The 12,414-nt window shown below is 40.8% G+C and overlaps 1 protein-coding gene across 6 annotated transcripts in view; it reads left to right on the top strand.

The window, feature by feature from the left end:
* vps8 (VPS8 subunit of CORVET complex) overlaps nt 1-12,414 on the top strand; it is a 681,049-nt gene that overhangs the window by 178,537 nt on the left and 490,098 nt on the right. For all 6 annotated transcript variants that reach the window (XM_069934259.1, XM_069934258.1, XM_069934264.1 and 3 more), the window contains 2 exons: nt 2,082-2,164; nt 4,676-4,760. In XM_069934259.1, the coding sequence (XP_069790360.1) occupies nt 2,082-2,164; nt 4,676-4,760 (168 nt within the window). The remainder of the gene's footprint in view (nt 1-2,081; nt 2,165-4,675; nt 4,761-12,414) is intronic.

Here is a 12,414-nt window from a genome sequence, read left to right as displayed (position 1 = left end):
GCCAGAGAGTAGTGGTGGATGATTGCCTCTCAGACTGGAGGCCTGTGATTAGTGGTGTGCCTCAAGGATCAGTGGTGGGACCTTGTCAGCATTACAGTGCATCAATAATCTGGATGATGATGTGGTAAATTGAATCAGCAAGTTTGCAGGTGACAGTAAGATTGGAGGTGTTGTGGACAGTGAAGAAGGTTTTCAGGAGGTATTGTGGACAGCGAAGGAGGTTTTCAAAGCTTGCAGAGGGATCGGGACCAGCTGAAAAAATGGGAGATGGAATTTAATGTAAACAAGTGTGAGATGTTACATTTTGGAAGGACAAACCAAGAAAGGATGTACATGGTAAATGGTAGAGCACTGAGGAGTGTGGTCGAACAAGGGATCTGGGAATACAGATGCATAATTCCCTGAATGTGGCGTCATAGGTGGAGAGCTTTTGGCATATTGACCTTGATAATCAAATTATTGAGTATAGCAATTGGGATGTTATGGTAAAGTTGTACTGGTGAGGCCAAATTTGGAGTATTGTGTGCAGTTTGGTCATCTAAAGACAGGAAATATATCAATAAGACAGAAAGAGTGCAGAGAAGATTTATTGGAATGTTGCATGGACTTTAGGAACTGAGTTTTAGGGAAAGGCTAAACAGGTTAGGACTATTGCCTGAAGCATAGAAGAATAAATGGAGATTTGATAGAAATATTTAAAATTGAGGGGATAGACAGATAGGCTTTTTACATGGAGGGTAGGTGATATACAAACCAGAGGACATGGGCTAAGAGTGAAAGGGGACAAGATTAGGGGAACTTTGTGTGGAATGATCTTCTAGCTGAAGAGGTGATTATGGGCTTAATTTTAACATTAAAGAGGAATTTGGACAGGTACGTGGATAGGAGAGGTTTGGACGGCTATGGACTGGGTGCAGGCCAGTGGGACTATGCAAACAAAAAAAGGATTTGACACACTAGAAGGATTGAAGGTTCCTGTTCTATGGTTCTACAAATTGAACAGTCAGTCGAATCAGAAAAAAAGTCACAGAAGGCAGGCAACAGATTGAAATTTGAAAGTCTGCAGATGCTGTGATCGTATTAAAAGCACAGAAATGTTGGATGAACTCATCAGGTCTTGCTGCATCCATAGGAGGTAAAGATATATAACTGACGTTTTGGGCCTTAGCCCTTAAGATTAAAGGACAGATTAAGGTTAGGACTATAATCAGGCAAAATAATTGTGAGACCAAAAACCAAAAGAGTTGATCCAAGTCTGGTAAAAGTTAAAGCTGTAGGAGATGCTGACATCAAGAGGCGAATGGGAGTGTTGGCTTTAAAATGAAGTACAAAGTCAGGCCTTGGCACACCATGCTTAATGCTGGGGAAAGGGAATGATGCATAAGAGTTGTAAGAAGACCATTTGTCAACCTTGTGTCCATTTGTGGTCAGAAAAAGTTGGAGAAGTAGAGCTGAATAACATCAGTGTGCATCTGGAAATTGTGAAGTCCACAGGATCAGAAAACCAAGGGGGCAGGGAGGGCCATGTGTACATCTTTGGAATGCAGTGACCATTTGTGGAGATCAGATTCAGATTTATTGTCCGAGTACATAATTGGCATTATAGACAACCCTGAGATTCTTTTTCGTGCAGGCTAGGCTGAATTTACCACTTATTGGTAGTAGAAAACAATAGGTGCACATATAAACAATACAGAGAGGAGAAAAAAATAAAGTGCAAAATTAAGAGTCTTTAGATGAGTCCCTGATTGAGTTTGTTGTTGAGAAGTCTGATGGTGGAGGGGTAGCCACTGTTCCTGAACCTGGTGGTGTGAGTTTTGTGGCACCTGTACCTCTTTCCTGATGGTAGCAGTGAGAACAGAGCATGTGCTGGGTGGTGTGGATCCTTGATGATTGCTGCAACTGTCCAACGAGATCCTTGGAAGTCCAGAATTGTACGTTTTAAAATAAGTATGGTACACATTTGATGAAGGCTGTACTTTCCAATGTGTTCAAGTGTTGAAAATAGATGAATGCGTTGCCATGTTAACAACATAACCTGCTGTGGTATGACTTGTTATACTAACTTGCTTTCTTTTCAGGTTCTTCTCGAGCTGCTTCAGGCTGGGGGAATTGTACAGTTTGATGAGAGCCGACTGATAGCCCTGGCAGAAGAAGCTGCATTGTAAGTTGTGTTGAAATGGTTTCAACTCAATTACATCCTGTTCCTGAAGCAAGGAATGTGTGAAGATTTATTTTGAAGCTGAGATTTAGTAAATCGTGCTGCCTAATGAACTTGATATTTATATACACTTGAAAATTCAAAAGTTAACATTGACCTTCTGTAAAATTGTATTTTCAATAGTTTGTTTTACAAGTCAAAGAAAGGTGTGCTCTGTTCTCTAGAGGGCAGTGTTGATAAAATATGCTTTTCGTCCTGCTGAACATTCAGAATGAGTCTTTTCAGCCTTTTGGACAAAGCGAGCCTCAAATGTGCCTTCAGTCTCCTTCAGAACAATATAAAATGAGGTGATAGACTTGAGTTTAATTTATGACCACTGCACATCCACCAATAGATTTCTTTATTAAGTGGTGGTTGCACGTCAGTATCCTTTTCTAATTGTTTCTCAGTGGATATCATTGTCCAGAATTTATTTCCAGTCCTCAGCACATTTATAGTGCTCCCGAGGTGGTCTTCCGCTGCTGAAAATGGAGCGAGTTTAGTAATGTAAATTAAGGCACGTCTTTAGGTCAAATGGCAGAACTCCTTCTCAGTCGGTACTTTTACACGGAAATGTTGTTATGAGGAACACGCTGCAGGTCAGGCAGCAGGAGAAAAGAGAGACATTTAATGTATTACATTCCAAACCCCTTGTCAGAATCTCTTTCCACGATGGTCCCTGACCTGCTGAGTGCTGCCTGCTTACTGATATTATTTTGAGATTTCCAGCATCTGCAGTATTTTTTAATTTTCATTTATTTTTCTTGATATAAGTGATGGAATAGAATTCTACTTTTCTTTCTCTGTCATGCTTGAGTTTTTGTGCATTATCAGACTGTGCATTTGAGATTATCCCAAGTAATAATGGGCTCATAATTTAGTATATTGATGCCAAAATTTCAAGCTTATGATCACAGGAATCGGGTTACAGTGAGAAAATTCATTTTACAAGCAGTTCATCTAGTCAACCCACACAGTGCAATGGTAAAAGCACAGAACAGTGTAGTTCCATTAAACATGCAAGGATAGTGACTTCGGAATGGTTTTCACAAGCTATATTGTAACGTAAGTATTTCATGAAATTATGAAAGTCTGAAGAAATGGACTTAAGCCATTTAAAAAAAAATGCAGATATATTAATAAAGTTAATGAGTTTGTTGCTTATATGCGCTGTAAAATGTACATAGGCACAAAACTCTTATCATAATTTCATCCCTAACGTCGAAGTACTCGAGATGGCAGAGGTCGACAGCATCGAGTCCACGCTGCTGAAGATCCAGCTGAGCTGGATGGGTCACGTCTCCAGAATGGAGGACCATCGCCTTCCCAAGATCGTGTTATATGGCGAGCTCTCCACTGGCTACCGTGACAGAGGTGCACCAAAGAAAAGGTACAAGGACTGCCTAAAGAAATCTCTTGGTGCCTGCCACATTGACCACCGCCAGTGGGCTGATCTCGCCTCAAACCGTGCATCTTGGCGCCTCACAGTTTGGCGGGCAGCAACCTCCTTTGAAGAAGACTGCAGAGCCCACCTCACTGACAAAAGGCAAAGGAGGAAAAACCCAACACCCAACCCCAACCAACCAATTTTCCCCTGCAACCGCTGCAACCGTGTCTGCCTGTCCCGCATCGGACTTGTCAGCCACAAACGAGCCTGCAGCTGACGTGGACTTTTACCCCCTCCATAAATCTTCGTCCGCGAAGCCAAGCCAAAGAATTATTCCAGTGGTTTAAAAAAAAATGACTTTGCAAGGATGCAGACGGTCCTCGTGGTGTAGCAGCAGCAGCCCTTGAATAGTGTAAAAAGGGGAGGTTTTAACTGTCGGAAAGAAACTGATCTTGAACCTAGAGGTGCTGATGGTAATATTAAATTTCCAGTTCATATAATCATTTTATTAAATGTTTCATAAATTATTCAGCGGTTTAGGATAAAATCATGAAGGAATTGAAAGGACCAAAGATTATAGGGCTGGGTAAAAAAAAAAATCACACTTTAAATATTTGTGATGAGAGTGTGGCCTGGATGGCAGGCGGATTGGGGTCTGGGCTGTGTCCCTCTGACACCTGCTGGCAAGGAGGAAGGCATGACTGAGAGAAGTACCAGTTTTTCAGCAAATGTGTAAAAATGCAGTTAATTAAAATTAATTAAGCATGAGAAGTTGCAAAAATGCACGTACTTTAATCAAGTCTTAATCCTTAATTCACCCTTCTTCCCAGTTGGAAGAGGCACTTGGTTGAATTTCTTTCACATGAACTCAGTATAAGTTTAGAACAAGAATAGTTTGAGTTCTGAGTGTTGACTCAGCTCATTAATCTTTCATGGATCATTGGTAGAGCAAACCAAAGAGAATGCAATTGTCTGAACTACTCCCTATATCTTTTAACCTCACACTCTTTTACTGGAGGAGGGTGAGGTGAATTTATAAGTGTTATTTCAACAAATGTGAAATTTTAATCGCAGCTTTTTATTTGCAGCTACCAAGTCTGTGAATTCATGTACGAGAAGAAACAACTCTATGATAAAGTCATCTGCTGTTACCTGAATGACCCAGTTCGGCAGGTATGTATTTCAACATGTGACAGGAAATGTTCTCATTGTGTTCCATGATACTGATGTATTTGTTTCCAATTATACCAGAACTTGTCTACAAATCCCTACAATGTTGTTGTAAAAAAAAACCAAAAATGATATTATTTGCTTGTTCTCAAATGGTTGCAGTCCATTAAAGAATGCTTGAATTTGTAGCTGAAATGCCACATTTTGTTTCCTCAAAAAGTTGATATCCATCACAATGGTGCTACTGGAGCAGCTGTAATGGCAGTGCTGCCACTGGTGTAGACCCGCAGGGAGCAGATACACAGAGCTCCTGCTGGGTCCACCTGCCCAGTCTGACTACCATCAGCTCTGTACAAGCTTTAAATTGCCTGTAAATGGAGATGATGATGGTTCTACTTAAAATCCTGCAACCGCAGTGTCTGCCCAATATGGCGACACCTATAATCGGTAGCAACCACGAGGGTTGCAGTCTCTAGGCGAGCGGACGATTGGGGCAGAGCACCAGAAAACAGGGAGATGCAGAGGAGACAGACCACATGATAGTGACCATGGCAGTGGACCAGTAGAGGGGTTAGGAGGGTTCTGCAGCTGAAGGACTCACACACGCGGTGGGCTTTTGGTGACTTTAGGTGAGGAACTCGTGCTGGCTGGGAGCTAATGGAGACTTGAGTTAAGGGACCCGCACCAGGCTATGAGCCGCTGGCGACGGGCTCAAAACTGGCTGAAGGGGTATTAGGTATGAAACCGGAATGTGTGAGGGTGCTGAGGGCACTGAAGGTTTCCTAATTGTCTTTGAAGTTCAGATCTGGAGCTTGGGTTGCCAATGGTTTGGATTGAACTCTGTATGGCTGAGGTGGTGCTGGAAGCAAATCCACGGACACTCGGTGACTCTGGGGAGAACTCTTGATTCTCTTTCTCTGACTGTAAGTGGCACTTCAGGTAATTTCTGCTGACGGCAAATCTGCCTCACAGCAGACAAAAAACAATTTCATGTAAGATTACTCTTTTTATTACATGAAAATAAATTGAATCTTGAAAATTTGAGTTGGACATATTGACATGAGCATTGGAAAGGGTTTAAAGATGAGCTGAGTTATCAGGTATTCAGACTCGAATCATGGAGAACAATGGTGTTCCCTTCAGGCAAAGAAATGAGTTGGAGATGGATGAAAGTTCACTGCAATCTTGAATAATGTTCATTCTTTAGCAAAGGGTAAAGGATTAGCAACTGGACTTCTTTGGCTTTGCTTCGCGGACGAAGATTTATGGAGGGGTATGTCCACATCTGCTTCAGGCTCATTGGTGACTGACAAGTCCGTTGCGGGACAGGCAGACACAGTTGCAGCGGTTGCAAGGGAAAATTGGTTGGTTGGGGTTGGGTGTTAGGTTTTTCCTCCTTTGTCTTTTGTCAGTGAGGTGGGCTCTGCGGTCTTCTTCAAAGGAGGTTGCTGCCCGCCGAACTGTGAGGCGCCAAGATGCACGGTTGGAGGCGATATCAGCCCACTGGCGGTGGTCAATGTGGCAGGCACCAAGAGATTTCTTTAAGCAATCCTTGTACCTCTTCTTTGGTGCACCTCTGTCTCGAGAGCTCGCCATATAACTCGATCTTGGGAAGGCGATGGTCCTCCATTCTGGAGACGTTACCCACCCAGCGCAGTTGGGTCTTCAGCAGCATGGATTCGAAGCTTGCGGACTCTGCCAGCTCGAGTACTTCGATGTTGGTGATGAAGTCATTCCAATGAATGTTGAGGATGCAACTGGACTAAAGGCGCGAGAAATGTGCAAATTCTGTTCTGCAAGTTAATTCTGCAGATGACCTGATTCGAGTCTGAATACCTGATTAGCCCGCAGCGTCTGGGTAGCCCTCCTGAGACCCTGGTGTGATTACTGGCGCAAAGGTGCTGTAAGCACCTTTTAAACTGCAGGGGGATCTACCCATTAAATCACCAACCGATAGTAAAGCATCTATTAAAGGTATGGACTAAAAGAAATAAGATTTTAAGATCAAAAGGTAAATTGTCAATTTTAACCCCCATTATATAACAATCAGCTTATTCCTTTTTCAATGTTTAATGATCATTTAAAGAGTTTGGATTCTAAGGGTATAAAGACATTGCAGGATTGTTTTGTAGAAGGGCAGTTTCTTTCCTTTAATCAATTGAGGGAACGTTTTGATATTGCTGAAAACTCTTTGTTTGTTTATTATCAACTTCGAGCTTTGGTGAAAGATATGGTAGAGAGATGATTTTATCTGTATTGACAAAATTTGAATCTTTGATTTTTTTCTATACCAAAAAAGGGTTATATTTCTGTTATGTATCAAGTGTTACAAGATAATATGGATAAACCGGAATGGGAGAAGTCTAAGCTTAAATGGAAAAATGATTTAGCTTTTGTTTTTCCTGAAGACTACTGGGCAGATACGTGCTACGATAGTGTAACTAAATTGACGAATGTACGATATGGAATGGTTAATTATAATTTTTTACATCAGTTATATTTAACTCCATAGAAATTGAAAAAATATGGTTTTAGTAATTCGGATTCTTGTTTTAGATGTGGTGTATGTACTGGTACTTTTTTTACATGCTGTTTGGTCTTGTGTTCATGTACAACCATTTTGGGAAGAAATTAGATTAATTTTGGAAAAATTATATTATATTAAGTTATCAATCTATTTTTTAAATTCCTTTAAAGGGATTAGGGTTGGATAAGTTTCATATTGCATTTGTACATTTAGTATTGTCTGTAGCTCGAAAATGTGTAGCTAGTACATGGAAGGATAATACAGTGATTAATATGACGCGATGCCATAATGAATTGAAAGCTTATATTGTTATTGAAAAAAATTATATACAACCTGCATGATAATTATTCTTTTTTTGTTAATAAGTGGCTACCGTATTTGGAATGTATGCATTTAGATGTACTTTGATCTGGCTAATGGGGTGGGAGGGGTATTTTTTTTCCCTTGTTTTTGTGTTCTGATATATAATTATATTACTGGATTGTATACTGTTTCTGTTAACGATCTTTAAATAAATAAAGTTGTCAACAAAAAAAAAATTGTCTGTGGACGTGACCTAGGTAAGTTTAATTGGGTTCCCTGATTTCCTCAGGGACCAGGTTGGATTCCAACGGGGTTGACCGGGTCAGACCCTTTCTAACTATCATGTAACTGGGGCACTAACCGGGCAAATTGCCTGCTTAATCTAATTTTACATGGCAGTTTGAAAGGGCCTATTGCTTACTTCTGACAGAAGATTCAGAGGCTGAAGAAGCTCTTTTGCCTTATTTTATCTTTTGTTCAGATGTCTCCTATGATCCCTGGTTGGAATATTCACTTGTACCTGAGTGAGTGATGGACTCCATGGTCCATGTGATGTTAATTTCATGTAACTGTTATTGGAACATTTTGGAAAGAACTTCCAAATAAGTGTATTGGGTTGCGTTCAATATTTTAAACCTGTTTGATTCATTTTATTTTGATACAATTTTTGTAATTCTTATATATGCTTATGCTAGGTTTTCATCTCTGAGTACCTCTTTAAGGGTCTGATTTTCCATGTTGAAGGGAAAAAAGTTTTCTGTCTTCATAATCAAGACATCCAAGAGTTGCACACAATCATGGCTTTTTTTCTATACTGCTGTCATGCAACTGATGTCACACTTGTATCTCAACTCCCAAAACTCAAAACAATATGGAAACACAGAGGAACTGGAAGGACTCAGCAAGTCAGGCAACATCCATGGAGAGAAATAGATAGTGAGTGTTTCAGGTCCTGTCCCTCCATCTTCTCGTTGTTTGCTCAGTTTCCAACATCTGCAGTCCTTGTGTTTCTCTGATCGGAATAATGTTTGGGTTTGTCCAACCTGAATTATGGTTTGATCACAACTGGCCTTAACTCAAATTTGATTGACAATTGTTATCACTGATGCTCTAGGTTAAGTATTCATTATAACCAAATGGTTACTTACTGGAAGATTATTTTGATGAGATGTACTTATATGAAGTCAAGTTTAGAAAAAGTAGTTTTGCCAGTCCACATTGAACTGCAGTCAAATAGATGGTGGGACAGAGGAAGTTCTGGAGTAATCCCTGTTCTTCAGTGGGGCATTGGATTCTTCAGAGTAGTACAAAATGTTCTTTTGGTGTGGGAAATTTTAGTTCTGCTGCAGTTTCAGGCATGTAATTAGAAAGGACTCACTTTTTCACTGGATTAGACTAATTATTTTCTTCATTAATACTGGTGAATTATACAAGCAAAGTCGTGTGCTGGAGATGGCTGTTTGTGGTAATGCCATACACGTTGTGGACATTTTCCAGATGACTGGTCCCAAGCCATCCTGATCCAGATTGTGATATTCTGCATGGTGGCGAGGTATCGTACGATCTAATCCCATCTCTTGCACAGCAGAGTCTGTACGTTGGGTAGAATCTCCAGTTTGGAGAAAGCAAGCACAGATCTGGTGCTCACATTGCAGACCATCCACACTCATTCCGAAGGGTGACACTGAACTTCCATTTGCTTGCCTCTTTAATTCAGCATCCTTCTCTCACTCTGACCTTTCGATCTATGGCCTTCTGCACTGTTATAATGATGCCCATTGCCAGCCTGAGGAACAACACGTCAACGACCACCTGGGGCGAGTGCAGTCATCAGAAATAAGAGCAGAGTCTGCCATCTGACCTTTTGAGCATGCTCTGTCATTCATGGCTAACCTGGCAGAGGACTCAGCTCCCCCTACCTTCCTTTTCCTCAGTGAGAGTGATACTTTGTAACCTTGGGTCTTTTATGAAAGAAACTAAGGAAATTATTATTTATATTTATTTTATATTTTTATGTATGTATGTGATTATGAATTTGTAAGAAATATATTGTGCGTGTGAGCCATGGTTCAGAGAAATGCTGTTTTGTTTGGTTTTATGTGTATTCAGTTGATAATGAACTTGATAACCCTTAATTTCCCTACTCTGCTAAATCTATCCAAACCTGTCTTAAGCAGATACATAATGAGGCAGCCTCTACTGCGTCCTTCTACTTTAGATAACTTTCTCCTTCTCCCTGCATCCAAAATGATCATTTCTGCCTGTCATCATTTTGGCTCAGTTTTTTTCTATTTTATTATAGTTGCTTTTTATTGTTTTTATTTCCCTTTTCTACAATCTTTGCATTACAACATGTGACATAGTCATGGAGGCTTAATTTGGTCACCACTATGTCTCAGATATTAAGTTATTGGCCCTGCTGCAGTTGCCATGTGTTCACAATATTTTCTTGGCACTCGAACTAGGTGTGGTATCATCACCTAGCTTCTGATGGCCTTGCTGAGATTGTACTTGGATTTCTTGTCGAGGGCTGGTATCCTAACCTGAATGTCACTAACAAGCTTATTTCATGTTCGTCCATGATTTCACTTTGAGGAATATTTTCTTGGTCATAGTCTTCTACACACTTATTCTATTGATGGAGGTGGTAATGGTGGGTTTGTTTGCTGGATCCTTGGATATGGACCAGTCTGCTGACTCAAAGCAGTTGTTGAATCACTTTCACCACTGGGCCCACCCTCCTCAGTACCTGCTTTTATGTGGGTAGCGTCAGCATAGAGAGATGGAATAGGTGGCATTCTTTATGGCTTTGTGGCAATGATCAAAGGTGTTGGGGCCTCTGGTGAGGCAGGAAACTTGATGGTGGCATTGAGGTAAGATGCCCTTGAGGGTAGTTTGGTTGAAATCCTGAACCATTGTGAATGTACCCTTGGGATACTTTGTTTTGAGGTTATTGTTCATGTTACATTCACCTGGATTGATACATAAGACATGAAACAATTCAGCACAGGAACTGACCCTTAGGCCCATGATGTATGCGCCGAACATGATGCCAAGTTAAACTAAAATTCTGTTGCTTGCACATGGTACATATTCCCTGTGTATTCATGTATCTTTCCAAATCCCTCTCAATGTTCAGTACATTGTGAGCCGAAGGGCCTGTACTGTGCTGTAATACTCTATGTATCTGCTACTATCACATTTGTTTGCAGCTGTGCTGTTGATAACTTTTTCCATGCTCCCATCACTCTATATACAAAAACTTCCTCCCTTAAATTCTACTTCCCCCAACCCCCGCCTCCACCCCTTGAATGTATGTCCAGCCTCTCCTTGCAGAACATGATCAAGCAGCATCCTCTCAATCTCTTCTGTACCCTTTCCCACGCCTCCATATCTTTTCTGGTGCAGAAGAGGTTGAGAGGATGTTGCCTGGTTTAGAGTATGTTCTGCTGGAGTGGCCGCTTTCAAGGAGCCATGGACTTGATCCACCAGATCGCTCTGCACATCAATGGTTTTATATGAGTACACAACCTCCCAAAGTGAAACACCTCATACTTGTCCAGATTAAACGCCATCTGCCATTTCTTTGCCTCTATATGTAACGTGTCTATCCTTTTTATATTCTTTAATAATGCTCTACAGTGACCACAGTGACAGAATTTTTCTGACATCTGAAAACTTACTGGGGAATCTCATGCCTTTTGGACCAGTCTCCCATGAAGGACTTTGTCGAATGCCTTACTGGTCTGTGTAGATAACATCCACTGACTGTATTGGGTTGCCAGAGGTAGTGGTGGGCAGGCACATAAAAAGTGTTCCAAGAGGGTTCAAGATGGACACTCAACTATGCAAGGAATGGAGGGATATAGATCATGTGCCAGAAGTTTTAATTTAATTTGGGCATCATGTTCTGCAAAGACATCATGGTCGATTCCTGTGCTGTTCAAAGTATTCTTTTTTCCTTGTAAAGCTTTGAAGGTTGGAATGTTGACCGCTGAGATTTCTACAGATACTGAATGACCTGCTCAGCATTTCCAATTTTTCTGTTTTTATTCCAGATTTTGAGCATCAACAGTTTTATTTTATTTCCTTTCTTAGGAGCAGCCTATACCCATGCGATTGCTGAACAAATCTCGATAACCAGCCAAGCCGTGCCCCTGTTCCACTAGAATAGAAAAGTCCATCTAGTCTCCCCTGCCATATAATCATGAGCTGATCCATTTTCCAACTCACCAAACTGCCTGGCCTCCCTCCCATGACTTTTGATGCCCTGGTTATTAAGATTCTATCAATATCTGTATTAAATGCACCCAGTGACTTGGCTTCCACAGCAACCTGTGGCAACAAATTCTACAGATTTACCACGCTCTGGCTAAAGAAATTCCTCCATATCTCTGTTCTCAGTGGATGTCCTTCAATCCTGAAGCTGTTGTCTCTTGTCCTAGACTCTCTAACTATGGTCATACAACCTTTTGACATCTACTCTATCCGTACCTTTCAATATATAAATGTGTTTGTGTGTGATGCATATATATCCACACACACACACACACACACACACATATGCTTGTATGTCTATGTATATAAATAAAATGTGTGTCTGTGTAACTGTATGTCTATCTGTGTGTGTGTGTGTGTGCTACATCTGCATGAACATCTTTGATTATCCAAAATCCTCAGTTATCTGAAATATTTTTGGACCCAGAAATTACCTCTGTTCAGCTCCGAAATTTTTTTTGGATAATGGACGATTTCAGAAAAATCAGAAATCTTCATTTATCTGAAAAATGTCAAAGCTGAAATGGCATCATTTCACCTACAAAAAAA

This window comes from Narcine bancroftii, chromosome 4, assembly GCF_036971445.1.
Source record: "Narcine bancroftii isolate sNarBan1 chromosome 4, sNarBan1.hap1, whole genome shotgun sequence".
Taxonomy (NCBI): Eukaryota; Metazoa; Chordata; class Chondrichthyes; order Torpediniformes; family Narcinidae; genus Narcine; species Narcine bancroftii.
The sequence above is the reverse complement of the archived record's forward strand: the minus strand, read 5'-3'. Positions and strand labels throughout refer to the sequence as shown.